Raw genomic sequence first — 18,236 nt, forward strand, 5'->3', positions numbered from 1 at the left:
GTATTTGTAAGTTCTCTTCAATTTCGTGTTCATATATGTCATTTCAGTGTATGAAACTATTAAACAAACAAGATATGTCATGTTGTTCAAGAACTAAATACAACAATAGAGATAATGTTTAGAAAATAGACATATGTAACTAATAAATGACAAGATTAGAGATAACTATATTATGTTGCTAGTTGGCATACGATAATCTTGACAATGCTGGTGCATACAATGCGTGATGACATTAACTTAAGTCACATTAATACACATTAAGGGCAAAAATGACACCAATATTAGTCACATACATGTAGTAACGAGTCGTGTTGAATGAAGGCCTAAGACACGGGCTTGCATATGATATAAGCTTAAGATGACACCTACGATGTCATGTTTATAGTGAGCTTGTTCATGCTCATTCATTTGTTGATCGTATTGGACTTTCCCTTGTTCGATGCTCTAAGATATATGTTAGTAACCTCTGTATGGTAATATAGCAACTCGATAGCTAACAATTATCCACCATGTTCTTAATGATGAAAATATAAGGATAACAAAAATATAAAGACTAGAAGAATTAAGTAAAACAGAAAAGACGGTGTTTTGTCTTGCATGAACATGACATGACTATAACAAGACCATGATAAGAAAAAGATGATTTTGCAATGTGTAAATCATGACTATGATGTAATAATATTCTTGTGTAAAAGTTCTTTGAAAGAATAAAAAGAATTGTAAGAGTTTGTTGCTTTGACAACGTAACCTTTTACGCTTACTTAACTATAAGGTAACCCTTTATTTTATACTTGGCCAATGTGTATTGCGCATTTGCACCTATAGACTATAATAAGACATGTGACAAACAAATAATGAGTTGTGTATATGCAGTAGAGTAAAACATGTGATAAGCAAATAGCAAGTTGTGTGTATGCACCGGTGTAAAACATGTGACAAGCAAAAAACAAATTGTGTGTATGCACGGGGTGAAACATGTAATAAGCAAATAGTAAATTGTGTGTATTCACCACGTAAAAACATGTGACAAGAAAATAGTGAGTTGTATGTATGCACATAGAGTAAAATATGTGACGCCTGGGATAGAGAATAAAGGCAATTCTAAGAACACAACAAATAGCGCATATTATAATTTCTTTTATCTCAATAATTTTAATCGTCTACTATGATATCATTTATAAGTAAAACCGATTTATGTTTGATCTCTTATTAGTTTTATTATAAAGTTATAAATGCCCGAAAATCCATATTAAATAAAAGGTTATAGCTTTCAATAATAATAATAATAATAATAATAATAATAATAATAATAATAATAATAATAAAAGGTTATAGCTCAAGTGAAGTCTAACTATGATCAGTGTTTGGTGATGCTTCAAGCTTCAAACGAGTCATGGTTAGCTAGCCACTACCATGGGAAAATTTGGTATAAATTCTACAAAGGACTTTATGGAATCATATTCTAAATGAATATAAATATAGTGACTTGGCATGAGATAGATAAAAGTTGTTTTTATTGTACCTGTGAATCTTACTTTTTTCACAACTTTGTTTTTTTCAAATGATAAATAAATTATGCGGACATAAAGGCCTTAAGCTTCTTTAGGTATAATTGTAGATCTAGACATAGCTCGATCCCTTGGTCGGATTGGTGCTCGTTTATTTTGTTGTAATTTCTATTGTTCCTGTTGCCCTTGTGTGGATGCAGCTGTTGTTTTCTGTTTTAATAAACTTTACTGTTCGAAAATAAATAAATAAATAAACATTAGAATATAATCTGCTGACGTCATAATGTATATAAATATAAAAAAAAGAATGAAATATATAAATACAAAAAGGTCCATTTCAAGTGAAAAAAAGGGAAACTGAATCTCTTCAATTATTCTCGTTTGCCCATTCACGCAGGTTTCCTTCTTCATCCCTCTTTCAAACCCTTGTTGCAGAGAAGAAGGTATTAATATTATTATTATTATATTATTATTATCATCATCATCATTACACGAATCTTTTTCACTTTTTCATCCATTTTTCTGCACACATGTCGCCAATTTCTTCATTACATTCTCTAATCAAACGCATTTCAACATTCTCTGTGCAATTAATTTCACATTTTCGCGTTTATTCTCCGTAAGTTATCGTCAGAAACGTAAACCTAGGGCTAATCGAGCTCGTTATTATGATTGTTCGGTTAGTTTGTGAAATTTGCGTTTGATTATGTGTTGTTGATTGTTTAATTGGTTAATTGTGTTGGTGAATGTGTGTGATTTGAAGTTTTGGTGATTGTGTTTAGATCTGGTTAAGATTGGGGGTTTTCGGTCCGTCCGATTGGTTGATTTTGATGTTTTTGTGCTGGTTTGAAGTTGAAGCTGTTTGTTATGATGTTTGAATGAAGATTTTGTTTTTGAATTTTTAGGTTTTAGGTTTTATCAGTGGATATGTGGAAATTAGGCTTTGTAGGTTTTGGAAAGTGTGTTTGATTAAAGCAGTAGCTTATAATATGAATGTTTGTGTATGATTCATCGATCTTAATTCGTGTTTCTGGTTTGTTAAATGTGAATTAATGAGAATGCAATTGTTATTTTAATGATTAACGATCTAAGACGCTTTGTTTTGGACCGAGTATTGATGATCGGTTTTTGTGTTGTTGTGCTATTCTGAACTTGAAGCGATTTGTGATGATGTGAGACTCCTTTGTTTGTTGGTTTGAATGAAAGTTTTTTGGTTTTGGGGTTTTATCAGTGAATACGTGTAAGCAATTTTTGTATTGCTTGAAAGGTTTGGGGAAATAAGCCTTTGTTGGTTCTGAAACTAGGGGTGAGCAAAAGGAAAAACCCGACCCGACCATTACCCGACCCGAGAACCGATCAAACATAAAATACAGAACCGATTCACTACCCTAAATATAGGGTCGGTTCCGGTCCATAGGTAAAAATCGGGTTTCACCATGAAAAGAACCGAGAACCGACCCGACCCTATTTTATATGAAAAATTGGAACCGATCTAAATACCTAGGTACTTTGGTTCGGGTCGGGTTGGGTATATTTTCGGTTCGGTTCTCGGTTATTTTCGGTCCGGACCTAAACTTGCTCACCCCTATCTGAAACCCCCCCACCCCGGCGCGCGCGCGCGCTCTTCTAACCTGCGGCCCTGCCTTTGCGGGATGTCCCATATCAATCATAATTTTTTCCTTCTCTTCTTTTTCCCTTTTTGACAAATTCAGGTTAAAAGTTAACAAGGGTTTGCATTTGTCATAACTTAATGGCATTTTAAACATTTAACTACTAACCAAACACTTATGGAAGCTTGCTGTGGACGATCTTATAAAATTATTGATCGATTTGTTTTTTTTAACCACTTGATTTTTCAACCACCTGTTCAGGATAAGATATGGAGGGATCAGGACGCCATGGGAGCAGCGTGGACATGTTTTTACGGAACTACAAGCTTGGGAAAACACTTGGTATCGGTTCGTTTGGAAAGGTGAAAATTGCAGAGCATGCTTTGACTGGTCACAAAGTTGCTATAAAGATCCTTAACCGTCGCAAGATCAAAAACATGGACATGGAAGAAAAAGGTACAAACCTAATAACAACAATAAAGTTCGTTGATTCATGATTTATGGGAAAATTTATGATTTCATGGACATATATCGTTATAAATGTTATTGCCTTTTGCAGTCAGAAGAGAGATCAAGATATTAAGATTATTTATGCATCCACATATTATCCGGCTTTATGAGGTTATAGAGACACCATCTGATATTTATGTTGTAATGGAATATGTCAAGTCCGGTGAGCTGTTTGATTACATTGTAGAGAAAGGCAGGTTGCAGGAGGACGAGGGTCGAAATTTCTTTCAGCAGGTGATTGTGTACTTATATTCTTACTATATACTATATTTGTTGAAAGAGTAAAGTACACGGATGGTCCCTGTGGTTTACCAAACTTTTGGATTTGGTCCCTAGCTTTCCAAAAGTACACAGATGATCCCTGTGGTTTGCACTTTGTAACGCATTTAGTCCTTAGTTTTTTTCTAAAAGTACATGGATGGTCCCTGTGGTTTGCACTTTATAACGCATTTAGTTCCTAACTTGTACATGCTAAAACCTTTAGATTTGTTGGCTGGGAACTAAATGCGTTACAAAGTGCAAACAGGGACCATCCGTGTACTTTTGGAAAGCTAGGAAGCAAATCCAAAATTCTAGTAAATCACAGGGACCATCCACGTACTTTACTCTTAATGAAATTTACTCATTAATATTTTTAGTCAAGCAGATAATTTCCGGTGTGGAGTACTGCCACAGGAACATGGTGGTTCACAGAGATCTCAAACCCGAGAACCTGCTGTTGGACTCCAAGTGCAATGTCAAAATTGCTGACTTCGGTCTAAGCAATATTATGCGTGATGGTCATTTTCTGAAAACAAGTTGTGGGAGTCCAAACTATGCTGCCCCAGAGGTATGGATTTGTGATTGTGCATTTATAAGAATCAATATACTTATGAATGTATTTTATTTTTATGTTGTTTTTTGTTTTGTTTTAGGTTATATCTGGAAAGCTGTATGCGGGTCCCGAAGTTGATGTCTGGAGCTGCGGTGTTATCTTGTATGCTCTTCTCTGCGGCACCCTTCCTTTTGATGATGAGAATATTCCTAACCTCTTCAAGAAAATTAAGGTGCTTTTATTTTGAGTTTTTTATATGATATTTCATAATTTCTTAATTAATCATTTAAGAGTAAAATGCCATTTTTTGTCCCCGAGGTTTGGTCAGTTTTGCGACTTTCGTCTAAAGGTTTGTTTTTCCGCATCTGGATCCAAAAGGTTTGAAATCTTGCCATTTTCATCCGGCTTGTTAGCTCCATCCATTTTTCTCCGTTAAGTCGGGGTATTTGACAGAGAAAAATGGATGAAGTTAACGAGCCGGATGAAAATGGCAAGATATCAAACCTTTTGGATCCAGATGCGGAAAAACAAACCTTTGGAAGACAGTCGTGAAACTGGGCCAAACCTCAGGGACCAAAATGGCATTTTACTCTTCATTTAAATTGTGGAAAAGGTTGTTATCAATTCTTTAAAAAATATCTTGGTTTGTTGTCAGGGTGGAATATACACACTTCCGAGCCACTTATCACCTGGAGCAAGAGACCTAATCCCGAGAATGCTTGTGGTTGACCCCATGAAACGAATAACCATCCCTGAAATCCGTATACACCCTTGGTTTCAGGCGCATCTTCCCCGCTATTTGGCTGTTCCTCCACCAGATTCTATGCAGCAAGCAAAAAAGGCACGTTCATCGATCATCCCCTGACTTCTTTATGGGATCTTATATTTTAACAGCCTTTGGGTAATTAAAGTAATTTTCTTTTGACAGACCGATGAAGATATTCTTCTAGAGGTGGTTAAAATGGGGTTTGACAGGGACACCCTCGTTGAGTCGCTTCACAACCGCGTGCAAAATGAGGTAATTTTTTTAAAGTATTTAAATTGGTATGATATTACATTGTTGCTAATTCTTGCATATTTTTCAGGGTACTGTGGCGTATTACTTGCTATTGGACAACAGGTTTCGTAACTCAAGCGGCTATCTGGGAGCTGAATTCCAGAAACCTATGGTTAGATCGTTTTTCTGATTTCATTTCGGGGTTGTTTGGAATTTCAGCCAGGAATGATTATTAGCAATAAACATTTTTTACTCGTTTGTGGTTGTAGGATGGATTCAACCGAAATGAGGCTGCTGCTTCAATGATGCCGCAGCGCTCAAGCGCGTATATGGATTATCAAGGAATAAATATCAGAAGCCAAGTTGAGAGGAAATGGGCTCTTGGGCTTCAGGTTAAGTTTCTGTAAAACAAGAAAACAATAGCATATGTTGATAAAAAGAAAGATTCTAAATTTCTTAATAACGTCTCATGGTTTGACTGACAGTCTAGAGCACATCCGCGTGAGATAATGACCGAGGTTCTTAAAGCTTTGCAAGAACTGAATGTGTGCTGGAAAAAGATTGGCCACTACAACATGAAATGCAGGTGGGTCTCTGGCAACAACTCTATGCAAAGTAATCATTACTTTGGAGATGAGTTGACCATTGAGGAGACCAATGGTCCTTTGACCTCCCCCAATGTGGTCAAATTTGAAGTCCAGGTAACAACTATTCTCGACCTTTGTTTGCACATGTTTAATATTAAGCTAATATGCTAATAGAGTAAAATGCCATTTTCGTCCCTAAGGTTTGGCCAGTTTCGCGACTTTTGTCTAAAGGTTTGTTTTTCTGCATCTAGATCCAAAAGGTTTAAAGTCTTGCCATTTTCATCCGGCTCGTTAGCTCTGTCCATTTTTCTCCATTAAGTTAGGGGTATTTCTGTTTTTTTTTTTTTTGGTTAATTATAAGGGCAATTCGGTCTTTTTCAGGGGTATTCAGTCTTTTTACATAAAGTGAAAAAGACCGAATCACCCTTTAAGTTAACAAAAAAGACAGAAATACCCCTGACTTAACAGAGAAAATGCATGGAGTTAACAAGCCAGATGAAAATGGCCAAGATTTCAAACCTTTTGGATCCAGATGCGGAAAAACAAACCTTTGGACGAAAGTCACAAAACTGGCTAAACCTCATGGACGAAAATGGCATTTTACTCATGCTAATATGACCAAAACATTTTATTGCAGCTGTACAAAACCCGTGAGGACAAGTATCTGCTTGATCTACAGAGGATCCAGGGACCTCAATTTCTGTTTCTTGATCTTTGTGCGGCATTTCTTGCTCAGCTTCGCGTTCTCTAAATAAATGATAATATAGGCTTCTAATATGATGGGCTTTCTCCCTGAATCCGCTATGGACTGCTTGTGATGAAAAGCTAGGCTGTTGTATATACAAGTTCTTGTTTCAGTTATTAGAGTACTATGAACGAGCATCATCTTCTCGGTTTCCATTCGTAGGCGGCTGTTGTGAGCCAATCTTTTTGCCGACTCACTGATGAGTCTGGGCCCCGCCTGACTTTTCTGAAATAGCTACCTTACTTTGTGACTTTTATATGTTATTATTATCATGGATGATGATGATGATGTTGTCTATGTACAATGATGCAATAGTTGTATGTGAGCTCTTTTGCTCTTGATGTGAAAATGTGGATGGTTTAGACTTATGAAGCTTATTAATGTTGTTTCATACTTTTACTTTCTTTATTTCATGTCATTGATTGCTACCTTTTGAAGTTTACACGCCAGCTAACGTTGCTTTTTACTCAGTCTCACTGGTACTGGTTAAGTTTTTGGAGTATGTCACCAGCAGAATCACCCGATCATATCCATCTCCACTAGGCCTATACACCAATTCAGGAGAAAACCTAATAAATATGGGAAAAACCCCCCTTGTGGAAATCGAACCCAGGACCTATTGGTCTCAAAGCCTTATCTCATCTCAAAAATGTCACTAGGCTATAAAGGCATGGGCTACTGGTTAACTTTTTGTTATTGTTTTTTTTTTTTTAAGAAAAAGCAATGGATCTGTTTAGTCTGGTTCTTCGGTTTTTGCTGTAAAACGGTTGCTTTATGCCGAAGAAGGATGTTTAATATAATTAATCACAAAGAACAAAAGAGACGAGACCAAAAAAAACTAGAGGAAAACTCAAAAGAAAAGTCAAATATTTGAGTAGATTGCAGTTTATACATAATACGTAAATATTTAATAGTGGAAAAAAGATGATAAAGAATGCCAAATATAATGAATCTTCACCAAGCTCTAGAGGTGCACATAATAACCATAATAACCGGAACCGGTTATTAATCAAAACCAGAACCGGGTAATAACCGTTCGACTAGTAATCGGTTTGAAGTTATTTTTAACTGCCGATTCCTAATTGGTTAGTGATTTTTTGGAGTGTATCCGGTTATTAACCGGAGCAACGGTTAATAGTAATAAAATAGGAAAAAAAAAAGGAAAAAAAAAACCGGTTAACGACACGAAAAAAGCGGCAATCAATTGAACCAGTAAAGTAAATAACCAAATCAGTTAAAGTAATAACCGGTTAAAGCAAAAATGAGAAAGAAACCGACGGTTAAATTAACCGAACAGGTTATGAAAAATAACTTGTTTGTTCAGTGTTCACCTTCTCTCTCCCTCCTTTCTTTTCGTCCATGGGCCGAATTTCATATAAAGACGACATCATAGTTCTCGACCCACAGACCCATTTTTACATTATTTGCCTTTTTCGTCAATGTATTTTGATTAAAACGTTAGATTCTATCACGTCATGCATTCATATCATCATCATCATACTCAGTAAATCTCACCAATAACAAAGCTAAGGTAGGGTCTGAGGGTAAGATGTAGACAGCCTTACCTCTACCCGTAGGAATAGAGAGGCTGTTGAACATAACCACTGAATTCAAAAGGATCATATGGAAGTAGAACACACATCGGATGGCGATATCAAACTTTCCACATATTCCACACAATGCAGCCTCCCTGCTCGAACAACACTCGTCAAGGCGTTAACCTCCTCATATGAATCTTCAAACATGTCGTAGATGATGAATTCTTTTGACGACTTTGACATAAGCAGTTTCCCATCATCCAAAATACACAACCCCCCTAATGCAGCCTCATGGGAAATTAACGATTTGAACGACGATGTAAACAAACATATCGTCGACCATGACCTATGTTCGTTCATCACCCTTAACTCGAATCCATCCATATTAACTTGAGGGCAAAGCATGCACAACCGCGCGTTGTATGTACCCAAACAATAACACCCATCCGGATACTCTATCTCCGAAAATACCATATTCTTGATATCAAAAGCCAGTATCGCTGGACACGAATCCTCCCTTCGCTCCGCATTCCAGTACAAAAATCCATTTGCAAATGTAGCCGAACAGTTACCCCAACTGCGATTGCTCCTGATTAACTCGGAAGGTCTGCTCCATGACCAAGTTTTAAGATCAAACACCTCATAATATTCTGAATCATTTTTTAATCTAACAATCTTTAAATCATTCGTGGTTGCACCATAACCATAACCAAATCCAAACACATAGGTGCTATGTGAATCAAACGCTGGTCGATGAGGAACCGCCTTGAACTCTCCCGAGAGTGGGTTTGTAAAGGATCATATGATCATGAAACCACTTGTATTCGATAATGAGTGGTTTACAATATTTTAGGACTAAAAAGAATATCCCGTTAAACGACCCAACAATGGTGATCTCTTTATACAATTTTGGGTAAATTATAGGAGAGGTAAGCTTGGCCATCGATGGAGCGGCTGTGTTGTCTATGGCATGATCGAAAGGTAGGCCCGGAAGAAAGATCATCCGACGTGATCTAGACTTTATAAACTGAGGATCTGAAATCAAGCGATTCCAATGCTTTGATAAACTTTTGAACCGGAACAAGGGTTTTGTAGGCACGCGAAGAAATATAAGGGTAATAACATGATCGGGTAGATCCGCCATTGATGAACTGAAAGGAGGATTCAAATCATCAGTTTGTGATTGTATTCATATTCAAATTTGATTTTAAATCTAATGCTTATATTTATTCGTTGTAAAAAAAGATGTTATATAATGAAGAATAGTGAATATATATATGATCATGAACTTGTTTTGGGAAATGGGCACTATACAATCTCACCATGACAACCACAATGTGATATACATGGGTTCTTTAACGTACAATTCTGCTTAAGGTACGCTGAATAGCTTCAATATGTGGGTTTTTTCCTTAAACATGAGGAATTATTTTTTATCAACATGCAGCTTTTTTTTCTTAACATGGGATTCTTTATACTTTTGTGGAATGCGATTTTTTTTCTGTTTTTAATATGCGGACTTTCTTTTCTTATATACACATGCGGATTTACCTCTCTAAAACACAAATCCGCATGTTGTAAATCCAATATCCGCATGTTATATCTTACCAACGTACATTAAGCAAAAGTGTACAGTACATTTTCTCGTGATATATATATACATATAGGGAGGGGCTCATGCGAGAATCACCCTTATTGTGAGAACCTTGAGAACCAATGTGAACACAACCTAAAATAGAAAATAGCTAAAAAAACCTAAAAAAACCTAACCCCCCCCCCCAAAAGAAACCTAAACCCCCCCCCCCCCCCCCAAAAGCTAAATGCTAAAAAAAACCTAAAAAAACCTAACCCCACCCCCCAAAAACCTAAACCACCCCCCCCCCCCCAACCCCAAGCTAAAATGCTAAAAACTAAACCCCCAAAAAACCTAAAAAAAATCAAAAAAAATAAAAAAAAAATCTAAAATTTTTTTTTTTTGAATTTTTTTAATATTTTTTATGTTAAAATCGCTACTTTTAGAAGCCAAAAAAAAAAAAATTTAAAAAAAAAAAATTTTAACTTTTTTTTTAAAAAAAAATTTTAATTTTTTTTTTGGCTTCGAAAAGTAGCGATTTTTTTATAAAAAATATTAAAAAATTCAAAAAAAAATTTTTTGTGTGATTTTTAGCTATTTTTAGGCATTTTTGGTGTGTTCATATTGGTTCTCGCGGTTCTCACAATAAGAGGTGGTTCTCGCATGATCTTCTCCCTATATATATATATATATATAGGTAAAGAGTACTGTACAATATTGCTTATCGTACATTACGTACGCTTCAATCTCAGCCGTCAGATCATCTTCCCGCATTTTAAAATCGCATGTTTTTTTTATAACAATTTCGCATGTGATAATTTTTGATGAATTCGCTTGTTGTTTTTTTGTACCAATTTCGCATGTGATAATTTTGATGAAATAGCATGTTTTTTTTATAACAATTTCGCATGTGATAATTTTTGATGAATTCGCATGTTGTTTTTTGTACCAATTTCGCATGTGATAATTTTGATGAAATAGCATGTTGTTTTTTTGTAACAATTTCGCATGTGGTAATTTTGATGAAATCGCATGTTAAAAAACCAACATGCGAAATTGTTACAAAAAAAATGCGAATTCAATGCGGGAAGATGATCGGACGGCTGAGTTTGTAGCGTACGTAATGTACGATAAGGGCATTTGTATGTTAACCTAACCCTATATATATATATATATATAATCATATATATATATAGGGTTAGGATCGTGTGAGAAGCACTAAGCTAATTGAGAAACATTCTGGACCACACATTTTCCCTAAGCTTTTCGTATTATACACATATGTATAGTTTAAAAGTGATTATATACATATGTGTATAATTCAAGATTTGACAATATACATATATGTATATAGTAAATTTTAAACTATACATATGTGTATATTACGAAAAGCTTAGGGAAACGTGTGGTAAGAGTGTCTCTCAAGTTTCTCAAATAGAGTGGACTTCTCTTAGTACCCTATCCTTGTACATATATACACAGTACATCAAGGGATTGATTAAACCTACTTTGTAACTGATACAATTTTCAAAGTGCAAAAAAAATACTCAACAAGAAATAAAGTTCAAAAATTAAAAAAGTGGGTGAACCTGAAGAAGAACCCTAATCGATCAATTTCGGAATTATTTCTCTCGCACACAATTTTCCTCTTTATGGTTGGAGGGAGAACAAAATGGGCCTATTATAGTTTGATGACCACACTACAATTCTCAGCCCACAGCCAAGTTTTTTATCATAAAAAAGTTACAATAGGAGAACAAACCGGTTATTTTCTCTAACCGGTATTTTGCTATATTTGCTTTAATTGGTTATTCTTTTAACTGTTTATTACTTAGGCCATGTTTGGTTTAGCTTTTCAGGAGTGACTTATGACTTTTTGAAAAGTCAGGATGGAGTGACTTTTGAAAAAGTCACTTTTCCCCTCACATACACCCTCAATCCAAACAGACTTTTTGAAGCTTATGACTTTTCAAAAAGCCAATAAGTCAATAAGTTGTTTCAAAAAGCTTAGCCAAACATGCCCTTAAACTGGTTTATTTTTTCACTTTAACTGGTTTGGTTAATAACCCGTTATTTTCAAAAAAAAAAAAAAAATTCATTGGTTTGTTTCACGATTAACTGGTACATCGGTTAAAAACAGGTTAAAAATAGCCGATTATTTCTAAAAAATCCTCAACCGGTTACTAACCTATGGTTAAACATAAGTACTAATTGATTACTCCTTGATCGGTTATTAACCGGTTACAAAAGTGTGCAAAAGTAACATTGAGACTCACAATTCATACTTTCACCAAAGAGGTAAGACAGTCCACATAAGCAACACCTTAGAGGATAAGACTTATCTCTTATAGAAGATGAGCTGTCGAGGAGGTTTCCCTAAAGGCTGAGAACTCTGCTTATATAAAGGGGTCTCCTCACAACTCCAAAAGTATTTTGTCCACTGCTCTATCTTTCTCTCTCTAAAACTATACTCCCTTATTCTTTTAAGATAATTAACTCCGAGAACCCTTTACTTATTCTCACGTCGGAGTCCAAACGCAGAAGGCCACCTCCTTCGTTAAGACTAACAGTGCTTCATTGTCTGCAAATACCACCCAAAGAGCTTTCTACCCGGAGTGGATCCTAGACTTTTCCCCTGCCATTTTCTTGTTGTTTTAACAAATCCCAATAATATATCTCTTTTGACCTTATGATATTAGAGCTAAGTTGCAACTAACTCTTCCACCACATCACGCATCTCACCTAAGACTTATGAGACGTAACCTATACTTATGATCATAGATGTAGTTCTTTTGTTTCGGTGGTCATCTTCTGTTGCTATGTATCAATTATGACAACCACCTTCCACAGTCATGTATCAATCCCAGAAATGTTTTGTCGCCGTGGACCAATTATGGCACCTTCCATGCGTGTATCAGTTCTCGCAACCTCCTTTCGCCGCAATGTACCCGTTCCACCACCACCTTTCACCATTGTTCTTCATTTTCCAAAAAAAAAATGATTTCATTGCTATTGAAAATTAACATCGTCAATATCATTCCACACGAAAAAGGGCAATTACAAAGCAATGGCAGGTAGTCGGGCAACAAGTTGCGCCGCCACCCCCTTTTGAATAGAAAAACCAATTCTACTAAATACAAAGTTTGAAACCTTTAGCGACGAAGAATTACCATTAACGACTTTTTGAACCCGATTCAACAGTCGCACAACGTTAGGAGCGAGACCACCAAAGGTATCAAACGCAAACGGGACAAACACATGTTGATTCTCCAGGCAGGCTTTCTCATGTTTTGCCACTTTGTTTGCCTCTGCCTTGAGCACCGCTTGCCTTACGACAAAGCCCTTGTCCTTGAGCCCGACAAGGGGGAGACTCCAGTTAGATCTAAGTCTGTTGGTAGTTGGTTGACCCTTCAATGTGTCCTAACTAGAAAAGAATATTCGTGATTTATTAAGGTTAATGAATAGTCTTGAAGCATCTATCAAAATAACTATAGCTGAAGTTTAAGGATGGAAAATACTATTACTAATAATTTGCATGTATTTTATTCTAATTTGACCTTGTTTTTGTAAACATAAGTTAGTTATGTCATGTATTGTATTGTATTGTGTTGTATTATGTTAACGAAATGGCACTAAGTTTGGTATGTTGTCTTCGGTCATTTATCATATTATTTAATATTTATATTGGTATTGATGTGTTGATCAGAACCATGCATGGTGTATATCTCGGTGCTTTAAATACATGATTTCTATATCTAAGTGTGGTTGATACACTTGGATTGTGGACACTTTATGAAACCTAATAGAGAGGTTCGCATTAAGTGGAAATATTTGATCTTCTAGGTATTTAATATACATGGTATACAATATGCTAGTTGTATAGTAGTAGACAAGATTCTAAAGAGGTTCATGTTTGGATTATCTATATTATTATAAAAAGGAGAAGTGGTGTATAAGCATGTAATTTTACATCGCGTCTAACACTTTAAGCGATATGTACAACTGATGAATGCTTGTTTTATGAGAGTAAAATTGTCAAAAACATAAAATTTTAAGACACTAAAGGGGTATTCTAGAGATTTCATCTTTGGAACAAATGAAGATTTAGCATTAACCTTTTGATAATGGCCGGCTTCTTGCCTACCATCCTCAGATGTTACCCTCATTTACATATAAATCGACAAAATCAGAGTCTAATACCTATAAATCCTTAACCTTTCCACCTCCTACTTCACAATCGATCTCTGAGAGAGAGAGAGAGAGAGAGAGAGAGGAGAGAGAGAGAGAGAGAGAAGAAAAGAAGAGAAGAAGAAGTGAAAACCGACAAGGAGATAAGGAGACACCGGCGACGATTCCGGTCACGGATGCGGGGGTTGTTCTGGTGGAGAGCCTAGGTTTTTTAATCTCTACATCCAATCTTGTTCTAGGTATCTCATTTTTAACCTAAACAATCTTTGTTCTAATTTATGATTTTGACATTTTGAACAGACTTCAAGTAGCATGATTTCACAAATCATTTTTCACTTCAACTTGTTCACCAAGCCACAGATTTCTCACCTAGGGTTCGTACAAATCCCCAAATTGTGTCCAATTTTCAACGACTTCGTTTTTTTAGCACTACAATTGAATCCGAAATGGTACGTTTTATGATACGATTACCACAGTATCTTGCAATTTGATTGTAATTCATACATATTGCTCCAACACATTAACGGCTTCGGTAAACCGTGGAAAAAGTAAATTGTTGACAAAGTTATATGTTGAAAAAGTTATGCTATATAACTTTTTGTTAGAAAAATATTACTGGTCATTCATTTAATCCATAAAACCAAATTACTGGTAATATTTAATGACCCAAGTACGAATTGATGTATTGATTGAGATTAACTGGACCGTTTATAACCGAGCACGACTGGTTATAATTAGTTAAAATTTGCAACATTGGCGCATAATCGAACCCGTACTAAACCATTTTTGCCCCTAGCCTGTGCACTGTCAATTTTACATGTTTACTATATAGAATTTATTTGGACAACCTTGACATGGACCAAACATCTAAACTAGAGTGTTGTCACATGTACAAAAACATTGCCGAAAATTGTTGCTGATTTCACTTGATTTTGTTCGGGCAGTGGTACGTGCTCCTGGGATGGCTGAGCTCAAGGTGTCACTGGCTAAACCAGGTTTACGGTCTGATGGAGTCTCGGTCTGGGAATGGTCAGGCTCGGCATTGGATGAGGGAGACGAGACTGCTAAATGGTTCACTGACTTCCTCAGGAAACCTAGCTGCTTGGTGCGCTTTAATGAAGGTACAATCCAAGCTTTTTCATTAATATTTCTTACTACATACATACAATACAAGACAAATTAATTTATCATATGGACCCAAGTTAAAACCGACTAGGGCTTTTTAGGATTGGGTTATAATCATCATTATTATTACAATATATAATAAAACTATAATTTTGTTTGGGCTCGTTTACACTCGAGCTCGGGCTTGATTATTTCAAGCATGTGGCATTCATATTATTATTATTATTATTATTATTATTATTATTATTATTATTATTATTATTATTATTATTATTATTATTATTATTATTATTATTATTATTATTATTATTATTATTATTATTATTATTATTATTATTATTATTATTATTATTATTATTATTATTATTATTATTATTATTATTATTATTATTATTATTATTATTATTATTATTATTATTATTATTATTATTATTATTATTATTATTATTATTATTATTATTATTATTATTATTATTATTATTATTATTATTATTATTATTATTATTATTATTATTATTATTATTATTATTATTATTATTATTATTATTATTATTATTATTATTATTATTATTATTATTATTATTATTATTTTATTATTATTATTATTATTATTATTATTATTATTATTATTATTATTATTATTATTATTATTATTATTATTATTATTATTATTATTATTATTATTATTATTATTATTATTATTATTATTATTATTATTATTATTATTATTATTATTATTATTATTATTATTATTATTATTATTATTATTATTATTATTATTATTATTATTATTATTATTATTATTATTATTATTATTATTATTATTATTATTATTATTATTATTATTATTATTATTATTATTATTATTATTATTATTATTATTATTATTATTATTATTATTATTATTATTATTATTATTATTATTTCCTTCTTTTAGGTACCCACTATCAATCAAGAGGACGCGGCAATAAGAAGTCAACCAAGGAAAACCATGATGAAGTTTCGATCTGCCGAAGCCTTGGAACTGAACACCACGACCACCAAATATAAAGGACAGGTCAGTGGCCTAATATCTTTTTACGTCTCCCTCCGTGGGCGCACACGTGTGACTAACAAAGTATATAAATGGGTTGAATGAATTTTGTAGCCTTACCTTGGGCAGATCCTGGTGTGTGAGGATCAAACCAACAAGGGGAAGATTGTGAGTGTTGGAGATATTATTGATGTGGAAAAGGTATTCCCTTCATATGCAGATGTTGCAATTTAAACTCTCCTTCAACACTTGTGGAGTCTACCAGCTGTTCTTTGTTCAAAGAATAACCTGCTAAATAAATAATCTCATTAAATAAATATTTTTCTGCGGTCAAGAAGTCTTATTGTTCAAAGATATAATGAATCCAAATATTTTTGCATCTTCACAGTATATCTACGTTGAAGTTTACTTAATTTATTTAGAGTAAATTGCCATAATCGTCCCCGAGGTTTGGGCATGTTTGCCATTAGATTAGTCTTTGGGCTCAAAATTGTGTGACGCTAGCTTTTCTATTTAGTATTTTTTTTTATTTGACATGTTTTATATAAAAGAGAAAAGACTGATTAACAAGCAAATGGTTCAAAATTATGACCATTTGACAAGCCAACAGTTGGGTGATGATCCATTAACAACCAAATAGGTTGAAATTGTGACCCATTAATGAGCAAATGGGTCAACCTTCAACCCGTGTTGGATCTTTTTTTTGCTTGTCGTTTAGTTTATGGTTAAAAAAATTTATATTGTGTACGTTAACTTGTTTAATTTGTTTTTCTGCATTGTTAATTTTCTTGATGCAGATGGCAAATACGCCCCTTCATGTTGCCGCCAGTCATAATAGTGTTGAAGTGGTTAAGTTTCTTTTAAACTTCGCAAGGCCTGAAACTGTTGACTTGGAACCAAAGAATAGGGTGCATAAAATCTTGATTCAGTTTTAATTAATTGTGTATATTATGTTTATCGTTATCATTTAATTGATTGGATCCATTATATGAAGATGATAAAAATGGAAAGAAACCTGCTAAAACCGGTTGTAATGAAGCTGCAACGCTTCTTCTCTCTCACGGGGCTTCCACCGAAGGCAAAGAAAATGTACGTGTTCTATCTTTTTATTTATTTTTCATAATAATTAGTTAATTACACCATGACCATGATAAAGATTTAATCATTCATGTTCTATATGCAGAATGGAATGATAACATTGCACCTTTTAGTTTGGCACTCGCTTAGAGCCGAAGATAGCTCAACTGTGAAAACATTGCTCGAGCATAACGCTGACTGTAGTGCCAAAGATGATGTACTAATGACTGGCTTGACTTTTTCTTATGGGTGCTAAATGGGTCGTGTTCACGGGTTCAACCCGAACCCGAAAATCGTGTCATACATATGAACCCAAAGACGACCCGATTATTCATGGGTTGACCCGGACACAACCGAGGGTGCAGTGGTGGCGGCTCCTCATAGAATGACAAGATGCGATATCTAATGAGAGATGCACTGTTGAAGAATCTATAATTGGTATTTTAAGGATGTTTTGAGGTAAGTTAACTGTATTACCCATCATTGTTTAATCGATCTTGCAGCCTCCAAAATCTCCTTATTTTGTTTACTTTTCGGTCCTATAAACTGATATTCTAATTTTATGCAAAATTAATGTAAAACCCATCCCCACTTTTTTTCAATAATATATAGAAACTGTTAATCATTGATATTGTATTGTATTATCTTGCACTACACACGTGGATAATTGAGATTCTCAGTTGGGGTTTTTTTTATCTCTAATAATTTATATGGATAAATTTGTTATATTTTATTTTTAATTGGTTCGGTTCATTCAGCTATGTCACACGCCATAGCTAAAACCAAACTGTATTCTTCGAATTATCGGTTAATTGTTTGGTTCGGTTAAGGTTGGTTTAATTCGGTTATATGCTCACCCCTAGAATAGTATGTGTGAGCATAGCGCATATAGGTTCAAGGACTATTTTTTGTTGAATGAGATAAAATGTTA

General features: G+C 34.4%; 3 protein-coding genes across 8 annotated transcripts; 2 read left to right on the forward strand and 1 right to left on the reverse strand.

Moving 5' to 3' along the window:
* Positions 1-1,798: 1,798 nt before the first annotated feature.
* LOC110911066 (SNF1-related protein kinase catalytic subunit alpha KIN10) lies at positions 1,799-7,175 on the forward strand. Of its 2 annotated transcripts, none has more exons than XM_022155634.2 (11): positions 1,799-1,951; positions 3,380-3,574; positions 3,678-3,862; positions 4,275-4,457; positions 4,543-4,674; positions 5,098-5,283; positions 5,371-5,460; positions 5,528-5,611; positions 5,709-5,831; positions 5,925-6,140; positions 6,664-7,175. In XM_022155634.2, the coding sequence occupies exons 2-11, from the start codon at positions 3,388-3,390 to the stop codon at positions 6,775-6,777; spliced, it is 1,500 nt and encodes a 499-aa protein (XP_022011326.1). In that variant the 5' UTR covers positions 1,799-1,951; positions 3,380-3,387; the 3' UTR covers positions 6,778-7,175. The 2 variants fall into 2 exon arrangements, with proteins under 2 accessions (XP_022011326.1, XP_022011327.1); XM_022155635.2 differs by having other exon boundaries at positions 1,942-2,127; positions 6,664-7,166.
* Positions 7,176-8,390: 1,215 nt separating this feature from the next.
* LOC110913452 (F-box/kelch-repeat protein At3g06240-like) lies at positions 8,391-9,453 on the reverse strand. The gene is made up of 2 exons (XM_022158282.1): positions 9,072-9,453; positions 8,391-8,959 (listed from the first exon to the last, which is right to left on the reverse strand). The coding sequence occupies exons 1-2, from the start codon at positions 9,451-9,453 to the stop codon at positions 8,391-8,393; spliced, it is 951 nt and encodes a 316-aa protein (XP_022013974.1).
* A 4,523-nt stretch (positions 9,454-13,976) lies between these two features.
* Positions 13,977-17,930, forward strand: LOC110911067. Of its 5 annotated transcripts, none has more exons than XM_035983742.1 (8): positions 14,015-14,276; positions 14,371-14,519; positions 15,015-15,191; positions 16,133-16,252; positions 16,358-16,429; positions 17,026-17,136; positions 17,223-17,317; positions 17,412-17,930. In XM_035983742.1, exons 2-8 carry the CDS (start codon positions 14,517-14,519, stop codon positions 17,419-17,421), a joined length of 588 nt encoding a protein of 195 aa, XP_035839635.1. In that variant the 5' UTR covers positions 14,015-14,276; positions 14,371-14,516; the 3' UTR covers positions 17,422-17,930. The 5 variants fall into 5 exon arrangements, with proteins under 5 accessions (XP_022011332.1, XP_035839635.1, XP_022011331.1 ...); XM_022155639.2 differs by having other exon boundaries at positions 14,018-14,276; positions 14,371-14,444; positions 16,343-16,429; XM_022155638.2 differs by having other exon boundaries at positions 14,019-14,309; positions 16,343-16,429.
* Positions 17,931-18,236: the final 306 nt, after the last annotated feature.

This window comes from Helianthus annuus, chromosome 15, assembly GCF_002127325.2.
Source record: "Helianthus annuus cultivar XRQ/B chromosome 15, HanXRQr2.0-SUNRISE, whole genome shotgun sequence".
Lineage (NCBI taxonomy): Eukaryota > Viridiplantae > Streptophyta > Magnoliopsida > Asterales > Asteraceae > Helianthus > Helianthus annuus.

What these genes read in the sequence shown, in the direction of transcription:
- LOC110911066 (XM_022155634.2), top strand. Translation starts at nt 3,388, where the DNA reads ATGGAGGGATCAGGACGCCATGGGAGCAGCGTGGACATGTTTTTACGG. An exon ending in GTCGAAATTTCTTTCAGCAG is followed by an intron (nt 3,863 to 4,274) that starts GTGATTGTGTAC and finishes TTAGTCAAGCAG; the next exon opens with ATAATTTCCGGTGTGGAGTA. An exon ending in AATGGGCTCTTGGGCTTCAG is followed by an intron (nt 5,832 to 5,924) that starts GTTAAGTTTCTG and finishes TTTGACTGACAG; the next exon opens with TCTAGAGCACATCCGCGTGA.
- LOC110913452 (XM_022158282.1), bottom strand. Translation starts at nt 9,453, where the DNA reads ATGGCGGATCTACCCGATCATGTTATTACCCTTATATTTCTTCGCGTG. An exon ending in TCTCGGGAGAGTTCAAGGCG is followed by an intron (nt 8,960 to 9,071) that starts GTTCCTCATCGA and finishes AAAATGATTCAG; the next exon opens with AATATTATGAGGTGTTTGAT.
- LOC110911067 (XM_022155638.2), top strand. An exon ending in CTTGGTGCGCTTTAATGAAG is followed by an intron (nt 15,192 to 16,132) that starts GTACAATCCAAG and finishes TCCTTCTTTTAG; the next exon opens with GTACCCACTATCAATCAAGA. An exon ending in ATATTATTGATGTGGAAAAG is followed by an intron (nt 16,430 to 17,025) that starts GTATTCCCTTCA and finishes TTCTTGATGCAG; the next exon opens with ATGGCAAATACGCCCCTTCA.